The sequence below is a fragment of the Acromyrmex echinatior genome, chromosome 19 (assembly GCF_024713525.1).
Source record: "Acromyrmex echinatior isolate Ae372 chromosome 19, ASM2471352v2, whole genome shotgun sequence".
In the NCBI taxonomy this organism is placed as follows: domain Eukaryota; kingdom Metazoa; phylum Arthropoda; class Insecta; order Hymenoptera; family Formicidae; genus Acromyrmex; species Acromyrmex echinatior.
The window spans coordinates 2,220,845-2,238,536 of record NC_141870.1 but is presented as its reverse complement, the minus strand read 5'-3'; the positions used below and the strand labels follow the sequence as shown (position 1 = coordinate 2,238,536).

The following is a 17,692-nucleotide window of genomic DNA, read 5'->3' as shown; positions in this document are numbered from 1 at the left end:
GTTTCGATTGAAAGGAAGCTCTTTTAAAATATATTCATTTTTATATGGAAATTGTAAGTAATCGAATTGGATTGATATTTAGTACAATTGTTCCCGTAGTGTAACATTTTAAGCTGTAAAAGCGACCAAATTATATTCATAGAGTTATTTAAGTACGGATTAGGAACGTAAAATGTTAAATGTTAAATTTGCTCGGAATTTTATCTAGAAGAAATTAAAGTGCTTTGCCAGTTTTCTTTACCTCGTATTCTTCCGATACATTAGACAATATCTAACTTTTACAGAATGGAGAAGTTATTACGGTAACGCTGACAGTGTCATATTTCGAGATAAGAAAGTACAATGAAATAATGAATTACAAGAAATCTTACTTAAGGAAAAGCTGTCGGTAAGATTTGAAAAATAGACCCCCCCCCACCCCCCATTTTCTAAAGATAAAGAAACGTTAAAAATATTTATCGTGAAGATAAAAGAGGCCATTTCTTCGGCTTGAAAATAATATTTCTGGTTACGCGCGTATATTGCACACGTCGACGAGACCCGATAATAGAGAAACGTGTGTTCTCAGATCGACATCCAGGCCGACAACAATACCACCCCCTCCGGCAGGAATGGGAGCAGCAGCTGCAGCAGCGGCAATATCGGCAACGCGCCACGAGGACCGATCACGTAGTTTCGCTACCGACTCATTACGGCGCGGGCCGCGTCGAGACTAGAATATTGCCGCCTCGGCATGAATGCTGCACGTAAGGGCTCGTGAACGACATGTAATAGGCGAACGTAAGTTAACTCCGCCAGTCTCCCCGAGGAAAGGCTGTCGTGTAAATCGGCACCTGCGAGCCTCTTGCGCGTACCCACAACTAGTATGAAGATCGATTGCTGTAATTAACTCTGGAAAGCATAGCCTAAAAGAAAATGATGCAATACGGTACTTTGTAACTGGCGATACTGGTACTTTTGTTTCGTAAGCGGTGGCGTATATTTTTTTTCGAAGTATCCATTTTTTTTTATACCTTCTTTGCACGATTTTGATAAATGAAGGATGTACGAAATCTATTAATATAATTAGCATACGTTCGCGGAATTGTCATCATTTTCGAAGGGAGCATTAATTATATGGAAAATTGGGCTCTGCCGTGAAATTAATTAATTTTCACATATATTATAGCTTATAATGTGGTGAACAAGAAATATGTCAAGGCTCGATAATAAATAGTTTTTGAGCTACGGTGCATGCAAAAATGTAAAACTTTCCAGACAGCACTATATCTAAAATTGGGACATAAGACATCTTTAAAACATCACATCATAAGATATTTTAAAGATGTCTAAGATGTCTTTTAGATATCTTATGTCTCCATTTTGGACATGTGTATTTGGGTTGCATCTTTGAGCACCTTTATCACACCATCAAAAACTATGCATTATTTGTGCTTATGACATCTTTTGTTCATCCATTATATGTAAAACTCCTCAAACAACAAAAAGTCCAAAATCAGAACATACTTAAGTCTAAGTCCACAACCTTTAAAAACCTGTAAACCTGTAAGAAATTGATCACAGTCAATTATTTTTCTCATATTCTCATATAATTGTGATTGGTCATTTTTTGCGGCTTTACGACTTACAGTCTCTTAAAACAATATTGTGGACCTGGACTAAGATGTCTTCAAGATATCTTTTGTCTCATTTTGAACATGTATATTGTCTGGGTCATTTCATTGGAATTCAATTTTCCTTATAATCAGTGCGTCCTTTGTTAAGACATTTCAGAATTCGTGCCTCGGTCAGTGACATCGCAGCAGTAGATTTATTTCCGCATAGCGAAGTATATATAGATCAGCAACGAAATAAGTCTGCCATCGTCAATAATACCATTTAAGAATAGATAATATAAAATAAGTGAGTTCGCACGAACCGACGCGACACGGCATGCGCGCGATTGTTTTAATAAGCAACATCAATAAAATCGTATAACGGTATACATTTGTTACGTAATAACAATAACAAACAACGTACCTGCGGCCATGCCGAATCGCGACGGTTCGCGCAGATTATATGGCGATTTTTTTGTAATATACATACGTACATATATATATGTATACACGTATATTTAGTACATAAATTTTATACATCTATATTAATATACGATCGTTATCGTAACAATGATATGCGAGTGACGGTAGAGGAATATTAATAAATAGTAAACGAAATATCTACCTATCTTCTTACGCTACCGACATGAGGTTGGATCGCACTCTGGCGGGGATAATTTTGGACCGGAATGTTTAAGTTTTATATGTAACTCTACATAAAAAAAAAAAGATTATGTATGTGAAATTGCGAATTTATTTGAATTCTACGAGAAATCAATTTAAAAGAAGAATAATCTTCTTTAAAACGCTACGTATTTCCTCTTAAATGCGATGCGATCTAATATGTATAGTATGACGCAAAATTACACCTGTATGTGCGATCTGAGCTCATTTTACAATACTCTTCTTCCTTCTTTGCGTTATACTATTACGATATTTCGTCGTTTAGTGAACCGCATCGTGAACGAGCGCCGTGATTATTAAATACGCCGATCGCTACCAGCTTACATAACGAGCATTATTAATTGATCAATGACGCAAACGTGAACAATTGTTGGTTCCACGCGAGTGCGTATTAATGAAAGCTCATACAAGCACACGGGTCTCTCGTATCAGTCTCGAGAGTAAATGGTAACTGATAATCATTTACGACAAGAAGAGGACGACGGCTTCGTAATTGGGAAGCTTTAAGAAGGCAGAATTTCTGTTGCTTGCAAATACGCATTTTGCCTGTGACAGAACGTTGTAATTAGACTGCAGTTAATTATTCGACGCGCCAACTCTGTAAACAGACCTCTCGCAGCTGTACTTCGTGGAATTACACTTTTCATTTCTCGTACCTCGAGAATTTATTATTCATCATTTAATATAATATATAGCAAGGCTGCAAAGGAGAAAGAAAGAAGGAAAAATTATAATTTCCTAATAATCACTAATTTTTGCCAAACAATCGAAATTTGTGAATGTTTCTCGTAATGGTAAAAAAAGAATATTTGAAAAAGTGTATGTGATTAATTAATCCCGCGTACTGTAAAAAAAGACAATATCAGTTAAAAATTATAGTTATTTCACTCGAACGAAACGCATCGCGAAACAGTAACAAGTTAGCATAATATTAAAGTTGTACGAAATATACATGGTTTTGCAAGTTGTATAACGAACTATACATGGTTTCACTGAAGTACCTAAAAATTTAGCTGAATACAGATGAAACTAATTTTGTTGGGTTACCAAAATAATATACGACACTCAAGCGTGACGAGTAACGCTGCAAGTTTTGGCATTCTAACAACCAGCTTGAACATCGTTACGTAATTATTTTGATAATCCAACAAAATTGTTTTCAGATTTGTGCCTAGTTAAATTTTTAGATACTTTAGCAACTATTCTTTTCGTGTAAACAGTATTTCAATACCATACTTGTTTTGTCGCGTCTTGATATTCATACTGCATAAGACATTTTAAATTTCGTAATCTCGAAATCAAACGCTGTGATTTCCTCTTTCTCTTTTTCTATTTATACTTTTCTCTCTATCAGTACGATTCCTAAATATCACTCCTAAAATCACGATGATTTCTACGACTTAACATGGCCACATTCCGCGTCAGTTCGCACGGAACATCAGCGAACGCGTGTGATTTTGGCGGCAATGCGCGTTGATCTTCCATTATCTGGTCTTGTCAGTGGAATGCATATATTCGGCGGAATAATTTTGTCGCGGGCAAGAAATCGGGTGGTAGGTTTGCCTCGTATGCGAGACAGCCGCGTTAATTGCTACGGAATATATTCGCGAGGAATACGTTATGTCACGCGGAAGTTTATCGGGAGCTCGCACGACGTCGTATCGTAATCGGCGCCCGTTAATTTCAACGTACGGCAGGAATCGATAACGCGAGTTTCGCCCCGCGTAATGCGGTTGTTAACGTATTATTATGTAGCTGGTAGCTGGCACCGTCTTCCCCGTGATCGCAATAAAAAAATTGCATCAACATGGTGATTAGAGGGAGAAGGCAGGAATGCACCACCGCGATAGCCGTTGATCAACAAAATTGGAGGCTTAGCTTCACGCGAAAATTTTACAGGAATTTTACACGAGCGGTATGACGCGAATTTTATACGAGCTAGAGATCCTATAACAAAGCCCGACCATGAGCGATTTTGGCAAAATCTTATGAGAGAGAAAGATATATATATATTGTCCCTGTGTGTGTTACTATCTCACTCTAATTTATACTGTCCCACTCTATAAGCTTAATTAAAGTATAGAATGAGATGATAGAAAGCAAATAAGAGAAAGATTCCTATTTTCAGTCAAAGCGGATTTCGATGTTGATAATATTTATGTGTAAATTTGCAAATATATTTTTCAATTCTATAAACTGCGCGTCGATTTGGTTTGTCGGACTCCAAATACGATTGTAAATTGGAACTGGAAATTATAAGCCTGTTCTTTATCAGAGAACTCTCTGAACTAGTGTATACTATACTGTGCGATAAGTTGAAGTGAAACAGGTATAAGTTTGTATACCAATTCATAGAGTTCATTAATAAAGAAGAGATCTAACTGAAGCAAAACAACAAGTCACGATAAAATGACATTAAAATGAATCGGAAATTATTGAAAAATGATTTTTAATGATCATTATGGAGTCATATTGACATCATTTTGATATCATAATGACTCGTTGTTCCGCTTGGAAATATTACAAATTACATTAATCATCAGTTGGAGACAGTGTAATTAAAATGAGACAATATATATGCAGAGAAGAAATATATATAACTTCTCTCCTGTAGGATTTTGACAAAATCATTTGCGACCAGACTCTGTTATGAAAACTTTAATACGAGCCATCGAGACTTTCGCATTTCTATCTGAATAAAATCCCACCTCCTTCCCCCATCTGCGCAAGACAATGATCTTCGCTTCTTACAATGAAATGCTTCGTACAACACTATACGAACTATCATTACATTATTATTATCTATCAAAAGTGGCAGTCGACGGGAGTTCGATCGCATAAATCTAGCGGCTAATCGTTACGTACTTCCATCCCTGTCTTAAAACTTCATTACGCGAGTACGCGAGTAGGGGGAAGAGAGCTGAGAAAGGGGTTGCACCAGTACAGGCGAAACGATATATCCATTTCTCTTTCTCACTTTTCCCGCGTGTAACCTGCCGGACAAAACGGAATCCATTACGGGGCCTACATAAGGAACGTCTGTGTATACCCGATTCCCGTAACATTTCCATTTATATTACCTTATCGTTATTCTTCCGCGCTGTTTCTTTCCTCTTCACTCCGTTCGTTTCTCTCTCTTTCTCTCTCTCTTCTCTCTTCTCTCTTCCTCCTTCCTCTTGCTCTCGCGTCCCTGATTCTTCCCCGTCGCACCCCTCCGGCCGTTTATCCCTGACGAAGGACCACGACGAAGACGCACTTGCTCGACCAACCGGCGTCGTCGCTCGCCTCGTACTCGATCCTGTGACCGCCGATGTCGAAGCGACGACCTGGACTCTGCGACAGGGTAAGACGAAAAAATATCGTCGCCAACGACAAACCACGGTGGAGCGCGACGATAAGGGGTGGAGAGGAGGGCAGATCTGCCGTGCAAAATTCGCCACCGACTTCCGGCAAGTTGAATATCAACCCCCTTCCGGGGGGAGGGGGGGTGAGTTCGCACGAGAATTTTTGGCACGGGCCAAGCGTGGGAATTTCCGCTTCCTGGCGGATTTATTCCCCAAAATCCTCATCCTCATCCTCTCTTTCTCTTTCTCTTTCTCGTTTACAGTGGAAAATTACGCTTAACTAATTTTACGCTCGCGACTTTCGCGACTCGAGAATCGAGGCTTTTGCTCAGTCGTACCTCGACGCACGAAAAATTTGCATTATTCACGAAAAAGCGCGCGGTTTTGGGAACGAATGACGCGGAGCTATGGTACAATTCGGGTAATAATTGACGCGCGTCGACAAACAAGCTAATTAAAGCCGGCGATACAGTACACACATTCCGATATCGCGCGTTAATTTTAGATATCACCGTTAATTAATCAAGTCATTTGGTGTGCCGCGATTATCGCAATTCTGTAAAGGAAATTGTAACGGGCAGTAACGGGCGTTCTCACATTATTGTGAGAAAAGCATCCGTGATCATTCATTTGTAGAACTTAATTTATCGCATCCGTATCTCTGCCAGCGGATTTTCCCTCGTTTTATAAAATAGCAATCTCGATATGTTCCGCTGGATAATATCACATAATGGGCATTTTCACGCTTGCAAAATATTAACGATTCGCTGAAAATCGCGTTCCGCCCAATTCGAGCGATTATTAAGTCCTCGCAACGTGTGTGTGTGTGTATGTGTATGTTCGCTGCACCGATACGAGTATATCAAATGTACATATTAAAACGACAAATTTTTTTATGATACGTAAACATCGATTATCGAGGTATCAACCAGTTTTGTTTATGATCCGTACACGTCGAATATCCGAGATGGAAATCAAACGGATCAGATAATGTTGATATTATTGAATAATTATAGACAGACATCGGTTTATAGAACGTGTGTATCAGAATGTCAATTACAATTATCCATCCGTAATTAGGATACCGCTCTAGGATACTGCGGCCTCATCCAAAACGAACTCATTATTCGGATTTTCGCGACGGATGCAAAATTAATACGAATTTCAGAGGGAAATCCGATACTTAATTACCTCATTATTGCTGATTCGCGTCACTTTCACGTTATCCGTGAAGGTCGGCTCCGTCCACATGATCGCCGTTCCGTTCCTCCCGACGACCTCGATGTCTCTCGGACAATTGTTAACTTTCGGGGCCTCGCCACCTACAAGTTTGGGATTAGCTATAAATAAACGTGGTGTACTTGTAATTAAAATGAGTTTACGCACAGCAACGCGCTGACCTTAATTTCAGCATTTTTGTTACAATAAGTCGCGTACTTGTCATATGATAGCACATGATGGAAATTCTAAAGTGATGTAAACTGTGAAATAATTGTGAGATGTAATTGTACTCTCTCTCTCTCTCTCTCTCTCTCAAAGTGAATCAGTGATTTTAGCTACATTTATACTGGTGTTACCATCAGTAAATATTTACTGTTTTCAGAATAATACACCGATCCACAGCTTTTAAAGAACATAAGTGAAATACTATGCCGACGTGTTGTGTGAAAGATTGCAAAAGTTGCGGTGATCAGTGAATGAAATACAAATCAATAAGTTTTTTTTTTTCATTTCCCAAAGACGAAGAGTACAGAAAATATGATTAAAAGACGGGCCTAAATAAATAATGTATTTAATATCAATAAAATATGGTGTACACATTATAAATTGTATAATTTAAAGCTAGAGCTAAGGATAAAATTTTGCAGTTTAGTTGAAATTGTTATAACCAGAACTTTGAAATTGTTATAATACCGCTGAAAAATAGATGAATAAGTAGACCAAGTTCTCATTGGGTGTGGCAAAAAATATGCGCAAAACACACCAAGTTTACTTGCATCATGGAGATTAGCAAGATGAAGTAACAGCAACAAGGATCTTGCGCTGCTAGTTTTACCATTCGCGCCGCGTCGAGAAAATTGCGAGGTATGAGAAAACTACCCCCCCAGCAAGGTCCATTCGAATCGAGTGGACGTTGTGATGTCGGAAAGTTCGATTTCCGCATCGTCGTGGAATGATGAATCGGTGACTTGACGCATTCGCGGGCGCGAAAAGTAGTCGGCCAAATGGAAGAGGTCCAAAAGTGAAGAGGGAGGTTCATTTATCGCTCGTCGTGCGTAACGTGACGTTGGAGTCATAAAACCGGAGGGGTGGGAGGGGGGGGGAGGGGGGAAGATGTGCGACATAAGCTTAATTCAAGTTTTCCTGCTGCCGCGCGCGTGTCCTTCCCGGTAAATATATTTTTCAACCCGGACAAGAGGGAAACAAATGGACGAGGGTGAAAAAAAATTATGCTCTCAGGAGGGAGGATAATTTGATATTTTCTCTTTTGCGTCGTACACTCGCTGGTCTAGAAAAGCTTATTCATGCGCCAAGTCCCTCGCTCGTTACCGCTCGTGAGAAAGAAATGGTTGAGGCGAGTTGAGAGCGCGGACTTGTCCGCGGAATCAGGCCAGCGTTCTCCCTGAGAAAACTCGTTGGTGTCAGTGATGAAGCTTCGGAGTTTTGCATTAAATTAGTTTCGTCAACTTACTTTTAGGCACGCAAATGAGAGCGTTGTACTTCTATAAGATTTGCGGAACGCCGAATGCAATCCTCGAATGCCGCCCGGTTAAACGAAACCTGCAGCTTTGCATCGAACACGCCCGGAATGCGGCGTGTTAAATCGTCCGAAAGGGTTCACTCGAGGAGGTAAACAGCCGAGGATTTCGGATTGTTTCCGCCATTTTTACTAACAAATTTATGCGCTCCAAATTCTAAAGATACTTCGGACGTACATGCAGAATTGGAAAAGTTACTTTCTAAAAATAACTCGTTACCGTTATTTCCTTTTTTTTTTTTTTTCTAAAAAAGTTGCTCGTTGTTATAAAAGTTCCTTACTAGTTATTGATTTAAAAAAGTAACTTGTTACTGTTACTCAAAAATTAACAAATGGCTATTAACAATGGCTAGTTTTTATTACTCTTTCACTAAACTTCGATGACCTTTTTTTTTTTTAATGGCATGCAATTGTTTATAGTAGGTGTCGTTAATTGATAGTTCAACGCTAGATTTATAACGGTTTTTATCATTCGCAATATATGAAAACAAGTTTATGCACTTCCATGTACTATACATATCATTCATTTGCTACAGCAATAATAATTAAAAAATTATCATTTTTTAGTTGGCTGCAGAAAAATAACGGAAAGGAACATAAAGAAAAAAAAGAGAACAAGAATGTACTTTTATTCCTCTACAATCATTATACAAAATTGCATATTTAAGATTAATGTTACAAATGGTTCCAAACATTCGAACTCATTTTCTAGAACATTTTGTATTTTCGTGTCATTATTATAGTATATAAAATAATAATAATAATAATAATAATAATAAAAGTAACGATTACATTAATTACTTTTATCTCAATAATGTAACTGCGTCACAAATAAGGAAATGTAAACGATAATAACAAAAACAAAATGAACGTTGGAAGTCGACGCAGAAAATAATGCGTATCTGCTTTAATAAAATTCAATCTTGACAATTACATACAGTCGCAAAGATTAAAGAAAACATTGATGATTAATATATACATTTCGGCTCCAGTTTCAGTTTTCAGCGTTGATCGGAAAAGCTTTTAAATTATAAAAATGTACATTACAGGTAAAAAAATGTAACTTCGTTCCCTATTTATTACTCGCACAAAAAAAAAATTGTAACAGCATAACGACGTTACAAGTAACTTCCCGATTCTGCATATACGTTATGAAAATTGCATTTCTCTATGCTACGCGCGTTGGCTCGAAACGCAAATCGAATAGCGTTGCAGTGATGAGTAAAAGAAGGTAGCAAGTTTTTTACGAGTACAGTAATAATTTACCGGTTTCTGCCACGAGAAGTAAGTTTACGCGGAATCATATAAGGATTTAACTCGCGGTGCAACGAGCTGCCGCCTGTATTTCGCTCACGTCCCGACAAGATGCGTCGGGGTAGGTCGGGGGTGGCGTGGAGGGTGCACGAGGAGGGACGTAATATTCTTAAGACGCATCTAACGGATCTCTACGCCTGGTCTTAACGGGCGAGACGCGGAGAACTTTTGATACGAAGACGTTCGTTTATGAGGCGACGTAACAATTTGCCAACCCGCGCGCTACTTCCCTCTTTTCCGCGCGAACTCGCGTTACATCGACGTGTTTACATCGAGCGTCCTCGCCGCCACCGTGAATCCCGAATTATCATCTTGCGCGCCAAGAAATGGGAACAAGGGAGGGAATATTTCAATCTCGCGCTGTTAATCATTGAGAAACTGCGAAGTTTCGCGACGGTTAAATGATGTACGGCTCTCCATTCTGCGAGCTGTAGTTTATTTAACATATGTTCCACCGATGGAATTAGCCGACCTACGCGTTACCTTCTCCATCTGTTATTAATCAAGATTCGTGAGATTCAAGAGACGTTTATCCGCACTATCTTCCACAAAGTGCAATCTCTATAATCCGAATTAATTAATGCAGGGGCGTATCGTGGATTACCGTGGCGTAACTGACCCTAAGTGAATGATCACGTTTTCGGGGAACCTAATATTTGGTGTTTGATTTTAAACGATTTCAACGGTGGTAAATCGTTTGCAGTCGATCCCTTTCAAAGCGTTAAAAAATTATTGAGCACGAAACGGCGGACGTTGAAAAAAAAACCGCGAAGATCGTATTTTGCCTCCCTCGAACAAAAATCGCGCGATGTGATAATTAACTATGAAAAGGTACATGTATACATTGTCGAGACAGGGGAGGATCATCGCGATTGGGCAATTACGAATTAATAATTGCCATTTCTGCTTGCTGTAGAGGGGACTGTGATTATCACGAGCGCTCGTACGAGAATCATCGTTAGCTGGGCTTATAGCCATAATACGTCGTTAACACGCATCCGCGCAAATTAATTACCTTTGACGATAATGCGTAATACACAGCTGGCCTGCTTCTTCGATACCGGGTGTCGCGCGAAAAATGTGACCTCGTGCATCCCAGGCTCCAGATTGGCTTCGAGTCGCGTACCCCAGGAAGGCTTCGATCGCACGTATCGAAACCAATCGAGATCGGTCGCCGGTTGATCGAAGGTCACGAATGCCTCGTCCCTGCCAGGCGGTAATTCGGCTACGACGTCCTTCGGACACTCCAATCGGGGCTTGCTATATCCTGTCGCGAGAGAAAGAACGGGGCGATTCCATCGCCGATATATGTCGCATCAATTTTTCAGGCGGCCGTAAAAACCCGGCCCAAAAATGTTTTAGTGATTCTTTCTATTTCTGATAAAGGAAACGGACAGGCATGCCTTCCGATAACCGTATAAACGAGTACTCGAAATTTTGTATGAGTATTACAGGTTGAGGTACCAAAAAATCTGATGGTTTTCAAAATAACAATATAAAATGTAATCTAAATATTAATTTATTGTTATATAAGAAATTTATGTTTAAGTTACATTATTATGTTATTTCATTTGAAAAAATCGTCAAGTTTTAATCGTCCTGTATTATTAAAATTCTATCCCGCATAATTAAATATATTCGTCATTAAATTTTCCAGTATTGAGCGTCTCTCAAAGTTCCAACTGTCTCGAGAAGAAGAAAAAAAAGGAATTCTTCAGATCGCAATTTGAAAAACAACTTTGAAACCGTTTTAAAGAAAAGTTTAATGAAACTTAAATATTTTTAAGAACTCATCGCTACGTTGAAAATTTAATTATCTGTCAATATTAAAGTACCGTGAACTCAGAAATATCTGGTTGAGTTAAATGAAATCGAGAGAAGCAGGAAGAAAGACAGTGTAACGAAAATCGTTATTCCACGCCGATAAATTGTACATACTGTGTCTTTTTTTAGAAACTTCCATACTCACTGACGCATTTTCCGTGCTGCGGTCCGTCCCAGGTGCCGTCGGATCGACAGGTCAACTCGTACTCACCGCGAAGCTGATACCCACGGGGGCACTTCAGGAAGCACCTCGTGCTAGGTCGATTGGGCACTTTTCGCCTGTCGCGCCACAACTTGGATGTGGCTGATCGGGAGCATATTAAATAGCCGCGATCGACCGGATTTAACGGCAGGCACGCGATACTATTTATGTCTGGAATGAACGAGATAAAAAATTTTATATAATCCCATCCATGGATTATAGTCCGGGATATAAATCCATATGGGACGCGAAAGCTTTAATCACCAACGAGGAATCACCGATTCGAGAAAGAGAATAATGCTCGTTACTTTTGAAATTGTAATTCGAAGAATTTTTTTCACAAAAACTTTAATCCTTCGATACCACGTTGTACGTTTTGTCGCAAGTGAAACACCCTGAGTATCGTATCGCATAAAGTGAACATATAATACATTTTTTCAATCGAAACAATCTAGACATAAAGGAATATAACACGATAACAAGGCAATGTATTTCTATTATTAAAAAGTTATAATTTGCGTTGTTAGAAAAGGAGTAATCCCTCGAATTAAATAACATTTTGCTATTCTTTCATTTTCATGTGTGTTCAAATGTAAAGCCATTTCTATGGCTAGCTTCAAAAAATAAACGTAAGAATTTAGTAAATAATGAACGAAATTTAATACATTTCCTTCAGTTAAATTGTTTCAGTTAAATTAACAACATAAGAATAATGGCGACCTGTAGAAATATTCAAAGAATAATTAAAATTGGGAATTCAGGCTAAGGGGAATTCCATACTAAGAGTGGCATCAAAGGATTAAGACGCTTTTATAAATATAGCTAGACATTATTCCGCGATTAAGTACATTAAATTTCATTATTCGTATCCAATTTATACTTCTGACGCTCTCAGTTACTTCAATTTCCGACACATAACGCGAATAAAATGAAAACACTTCCTTTTCTTTGAACGCGATGTTACCTCGTCCCAGGAGAACAAATAAACGATTAAGCGGATATTCATTGGTGAGCAGATATCGATTGTGTGGCTCGCACACTAAGTGGAACCTGCCTCGAACTAACAGCGGGCGTCAACGCGAGCCTAGCATTCACGTATGGCTCATAAAGCTCGCGAGCTCCGGGCGTAATCTACGTATGTACGAGCGCTCAAAGCGGAACGCTCCACATCGCCGCGGTATTATGTCAGCCACGTCAGCCGCGCAACGCTTCCACGTATCAAATACGATATGTATGTACATAAGACAGGAATTACAGATGCCAATGGCGGCATCAGAGCAAGGACCTATCGCGACTGACGCGTCCTAGTGGAAGTCGCTCCTGCGTGACAGCTTTGCATAATACTACCCCTGCGGATGCACCGCGACTAACCGGGTGCCGGTTCTACGCTTCCCGTTAACGCGTAAATTTCTTCTTTCTTCGGGAAATTTACCAAGTTACATGTAATTGAAAAAACGTTAAAAAGTTTACGACAAAAGAGGAGTGGCGTTCTCGAGCGAGAACTTTTTTCTCGCGAGGAAGAGGCGTTGAAATTTGTTCGAAGAGGCGAAGAGAACCGCGGCAATACCCAGTATGTACATCGTATTCACTTATCGCGTTCATCCGTCCGTATTCACCCATCGCGTTCGATCATCGTGCCATACTGGCACTGTGGAGTTCACGTCTCCTGTGAAATGAACGAGGCACGGAAAGTGATTTGTCAAGGAGCACGTACCTACGCAGGATTTCCCGTCGGATGACAGGGCCTTCTCGTCCCCGTCACAGGCGCAGAAGAAGCTCCCGTCGGTGTTCTCGCATACCTCCATGCATCCGCCATTATCAACCACACACTCGTTGATATCTAAACACAGAGGTCCAAATATAAACACACGATGTCCCGAAATTTACGAATCTAAAAATACTGCGGCAAGGTTTTTCGAAAAATTAAAAAGTTATACGTAGACATGTTTCTTAATTCAAGCAAAAATTTTCGATGTACAAGGATACAGCCAATTACGGATTATATTTAGATGGATAGTAGTATATAAATGCGCACTTCAGCGTTTAGACTAAAAGACGAAACGAATAAATTATCGTGAAAGATATAAAGAAAATGATAAAGAAATCAAATATTTTATTAGTATGAGAAGATAGAATTATTAAAAAGCAAAAAAATTCAGAATTCTATCTCTCTTACATAAGAAATGTAATATTAATCTAAAACTAAAAAATAGAAACGTTCAATAATGACTGCTCGACATTTCTAGGTTGAAGGGTCACCGAGAAATGAATATTTTACAACAGTTCAGAGTAAAAAAAAAAAATAATTAATCAGATATCTTTTATATTTATTTTAATATATTTGATCTTAAATAATATATTAATTATATTTCATTGCACTGTTTATTGCGCGAGTTTTTTTATGAGGTACAAATGTGATCGATTTATTTTAGAATAAAACCACAACATGTTATTCTATACAATTAAATTTTTTTACGTTGCATATTAAAATATTAGACTACTCATAAAAAAACTAATAAGTTATTAAATTTTTTCATTTTATTTCAGCTTTAAGTGTAGTACATCTCATGAAATATTTATTTTTCAATAATTTGATTGCCCTTTCATGCACAGAATAATGAAATTAATTAATCGATGTAAAAAAAACACGAATGAAAAAAATATATATATACATATATATATAAAACTACCGATTGCAAATTATAAGCTTTTTACATAAAACACAGTTATGTGTCTTTTTATACCAATTGATTGACATTTCCACGTATAGAATTAATATTTTATAAATAGTAGCATTAAAGTAAAATCAAAACCATTCACGAAATATTTCATATATCAATCATATTAATTATTAATATTGATACAATATCATATCTTTCTTAATTAATATTGATAGAGCATTATATCTTTCTTCATTAATATTGATATAATATTATATCTTTCTCCATTAATATGATACAATATTATATCTTTCTTAATTAATACTGACTATTATATCTCTCGGGCTTAATCACTTCTCATTCCAAAGTCATTTGCGTCATGTGACTGCAATACACATTCTGCAATCGATTAGAAGGTTATAAACGATCTCGTATACCCGAGTTACGTTTAATCTGAGATCGTCTCGACATAGTCACGCCTTCTGGCGAACGTCACGACTGTCCAACGATCTGTCTTTTAACGGATCATGGACCGACGATTATTCGCCGTATCACATCGAAACGAACGTTATACAAGGCGCCTTTCATTCGCGTTGTAATGACTCCTTCACCGGCGATCTCGCGTTCTTTGGTCCACGATCTGTCTTTCAATCGTCGGCGAGATTACGTTAAATTGACCGAAGTGGCCGAGCCGCTATTGCTCGGAGCACTCTCAATGATAGCCGTAGAGTACTCGACTTTCGCCGGCTTTCACGGCTTATAAATCTGCGCGGAAGTTCATACAGGGTGTCTCGTAATCCCGGTTAATTTTAGCGACAAATTAGTGATCATCCCTCCTCCCTGTTTATGATTAATTAATTGAAACTTTTTGAAGACGCCGCGTATAAATGGACGGTTTTGAAATGAAGACACAGCACGGAAACTAACTTCATTAAACACTAAGTGAAATTCTTAGATCATCGTTTATCACCGCGCTGGGCAATTTTTATTCTTCGTTACTCTGTTTTAATCCCACTTTTTGCGCCGCGGTTTTCGCGATAAATCTTCCAATACGTATACTCTTCTTCGTATGAAAACGTAAGCAAGGTGCAAGAACGTGGACGCGGTTCATTTATTTATTCGAAAGAGAGAGGAGCTACAAGGAGTTGCTACAAGAACTTCTCGCACCGGCGCGGGATCAGCCACAATGAGGACCGAACACTGAGCAAGAATTTCTTCCGTCGGCGCTCCAGTTTTCACAAAAATCCACCCGTGCGTACTTTTTAGCCGACACCTCGCCGACACCAGCCGTTCTTTTCAAGTCGTGCACACCGCCGGAGATTGTAAGATTATCGCGATAGTCCATTTTTCGCCAGTACAAAAACGGTACACGTCCTTCGCCTTTGCGGGAGCGAAATTAGAATTTCACTTTGATGCGAGATACCGGGAGGGATTTTCATAAACGTGACATCTCGCGTAGTATTGACGTGTATTTCTATTTACGGGTTTCTTTTATCTTCCTCGCGGAGCAAAGAAAAGGCGCGAAATGCGCTTCTTCCGGTTTTAAAAGGGAAAAAAAAACTTTGTTAACACCCTCACCGATCATTTAAGACGGTCTTTAGATCGATCGTTACATCACCCGCGAATGCGTGGATTCTTGTAGCCGCACATTTCCGCCTCGGGGCGACTCGTAATGTCAATCATTTATAAGATGACGTTCACGTAAAAAAACTTCTTCCCTTGAGGCTATTTAATGATTGTGGAAAAAGGAGACGGAAATGGATTGAGTTTCCGTGGAGTAAAATTCGCAAATCACGCCTGTATCAAATAAGCTGTAGTATTCTTAGTGTAATTCACCACAGCATCAATTATTAGAGGTGTGCAGAAATTTTAGTTCTTTTTTCATTTTCTTTTCTTTGCACATGAGTATCCTATTTTTCCGATCAAATCATTTTCTTCCCTTAGGAAAAAGTGTTTCAATATATTCAATACTGATTAACTATTCAGTAACTGGTGAAATATCATCAGTTACTGCGAATAGTTAATCAGTATATATTGAAACACTTTTTCTTAAGGGTTTATATATAATACGAGTACCTTTTTCCTACTTTATGACCAATCATTCAATTGATGACAATAGCGTTTGATAGATTCTCAAGTAAGAGATAAAATGATACTTTTCAAGACCTGCTTAAGATAGAATGAAATGGATTATAAGATAGAATGAGATATCCATGCACCTCATTTTATTTTATGCGTCTATTTTATTCTATCTTAGGTCCTGAAAAATATAATGGACCAATCGGAAGTTGTCTAAATGATATCTATCCAATGTCTTACTTAAGGATCTCTAGTGTGACACTAACAGTTTCATCCAGTTTAAGGAGCTCATAATAAAGCACGTCTTTCATATCCCATTAGATGTACAAAAAGTACCTTCAAAAATTATTATCTTTAAAACGACAAAACTAATATTTGCAATATTTCGTATTGTGAGATACAGTACCCTCGAAGAAGCAGAGCAAATTGATTCACATACTTTAGCAGTATTTTTCTCTTGCTGGAACTTATACGAATGTAATGTTGAATATAAAACTTTTCGTCGCTCATCATGTTCACTGTTATTTTGTAAAATTACGTGCATCATTAAATTACAAAATATGAAATACGTTTCAGATAATCTGACATCTTATAAATACATGAAAAGAAGATAAAATATTTAAATTTAAAATAGTTATACCACAATATTAAAAAAAAGACTAAAACTTTTGCATATCCTTGGTTTATTTAAATTTTTGCGCGAAATTAGAGAAACATACTCGGCACGTATCTGCGCCGTAAATCAATCGAACGATTATCTATCTTAAGAAAAAAATACTGGACGACACATCCTAAGAATGTATTACGCAAAGATTTGAATACGCCTCCTCTAGACATCAATTAATCAAATACTTTTATTTTACGAGTGTCCGTCATTACAAAAATCTCGAACGCATACGAGAGTTTTCGCATCAAATTATCGCGACAAAAATATGTACGTGCGAGTATGAGGAACTCACAGAAGCGTATTTTGTATAAAATGCCGATAAAAGCACCGCGTTTTTCCGATCGCGCTTGTGCGCGTCGGCAAAACGGATTGCAGCGGGGACTGCATTTTGTGCGAGCCGCTCAGAGATATTCGAAGGTATTGGGAGAGAAACTCGCGGGACTCCTAAGAAGGTTACTCTCCCGAGGAATGCACGATTGGCGGAAAAGAAAAGACTCTCTCTCTCTCTCTCTCTCTCTCTCTTTCTGTTTCTCTTTATCCAAAAGCAACTGATGGTGATATAGGT

General features: G+C 38.4%; 2 protein-coding genes across 2 annotated transcripts in view; one reads left to right on the top strand and one right to left on the bottom strand.

Moving 5' to 3' along the window:
* The window catches only part of LOC105147800 (uncharacterized), a 49,961-nt gene extending 47,748 nt beyond the window's left edge, over positions 1 to 2,213 (top strand). Inside the window, exon 25 of the mRNA XM_087416115.1 lies at positions 569 to 2,213. Coding sequence (XP_087272241.1) covers positions 569 to 750 — 182 coding nt within the window. The 3' untranslated portion in view covers positions 751 to 2,213. The remainder of the gene's footprint in view (positions 1 to 568) is intronic.
* A 3,242-nt stretch (positions 2,214 to 5,455) lies between these two features.
* LOC105147799 (uncharacterized) overlaps positions 5,456 to 17,692 on the bottom strand; it is a 25,986-nt gene continuing 13,749 nt past the window's right edge. Inside the window, exons 8-12 of the mRNA XM_011059056.2 lie at positions 13,436 to 13,561; positions 11,665 to 11,892; positions 10,711 to 10,962; positions 6,815 to 6,945; positions 5,456 to 5,612 (exon numbers count right to left, since the gene is read on the bottom strand). Coding sequence (XP_011057358.1) covers positions 5,502 to 5,612; positions 6,815 to 6,945; positions 10,711 to 10,962; positions 11,665 to 11,892; positions 13,436 to 13,561 — 848 coding nt within the window. The 3' untranslated portion in view covers positions 5,456 to 5,501. The remainder of the gene's footprint in view (positions 5,613 to 6,814; positions 6,946 to 10,710; positions 10,963 to 11,664; positions 11,893 to 13,435; positions 13,562 to 17,692) is intronic.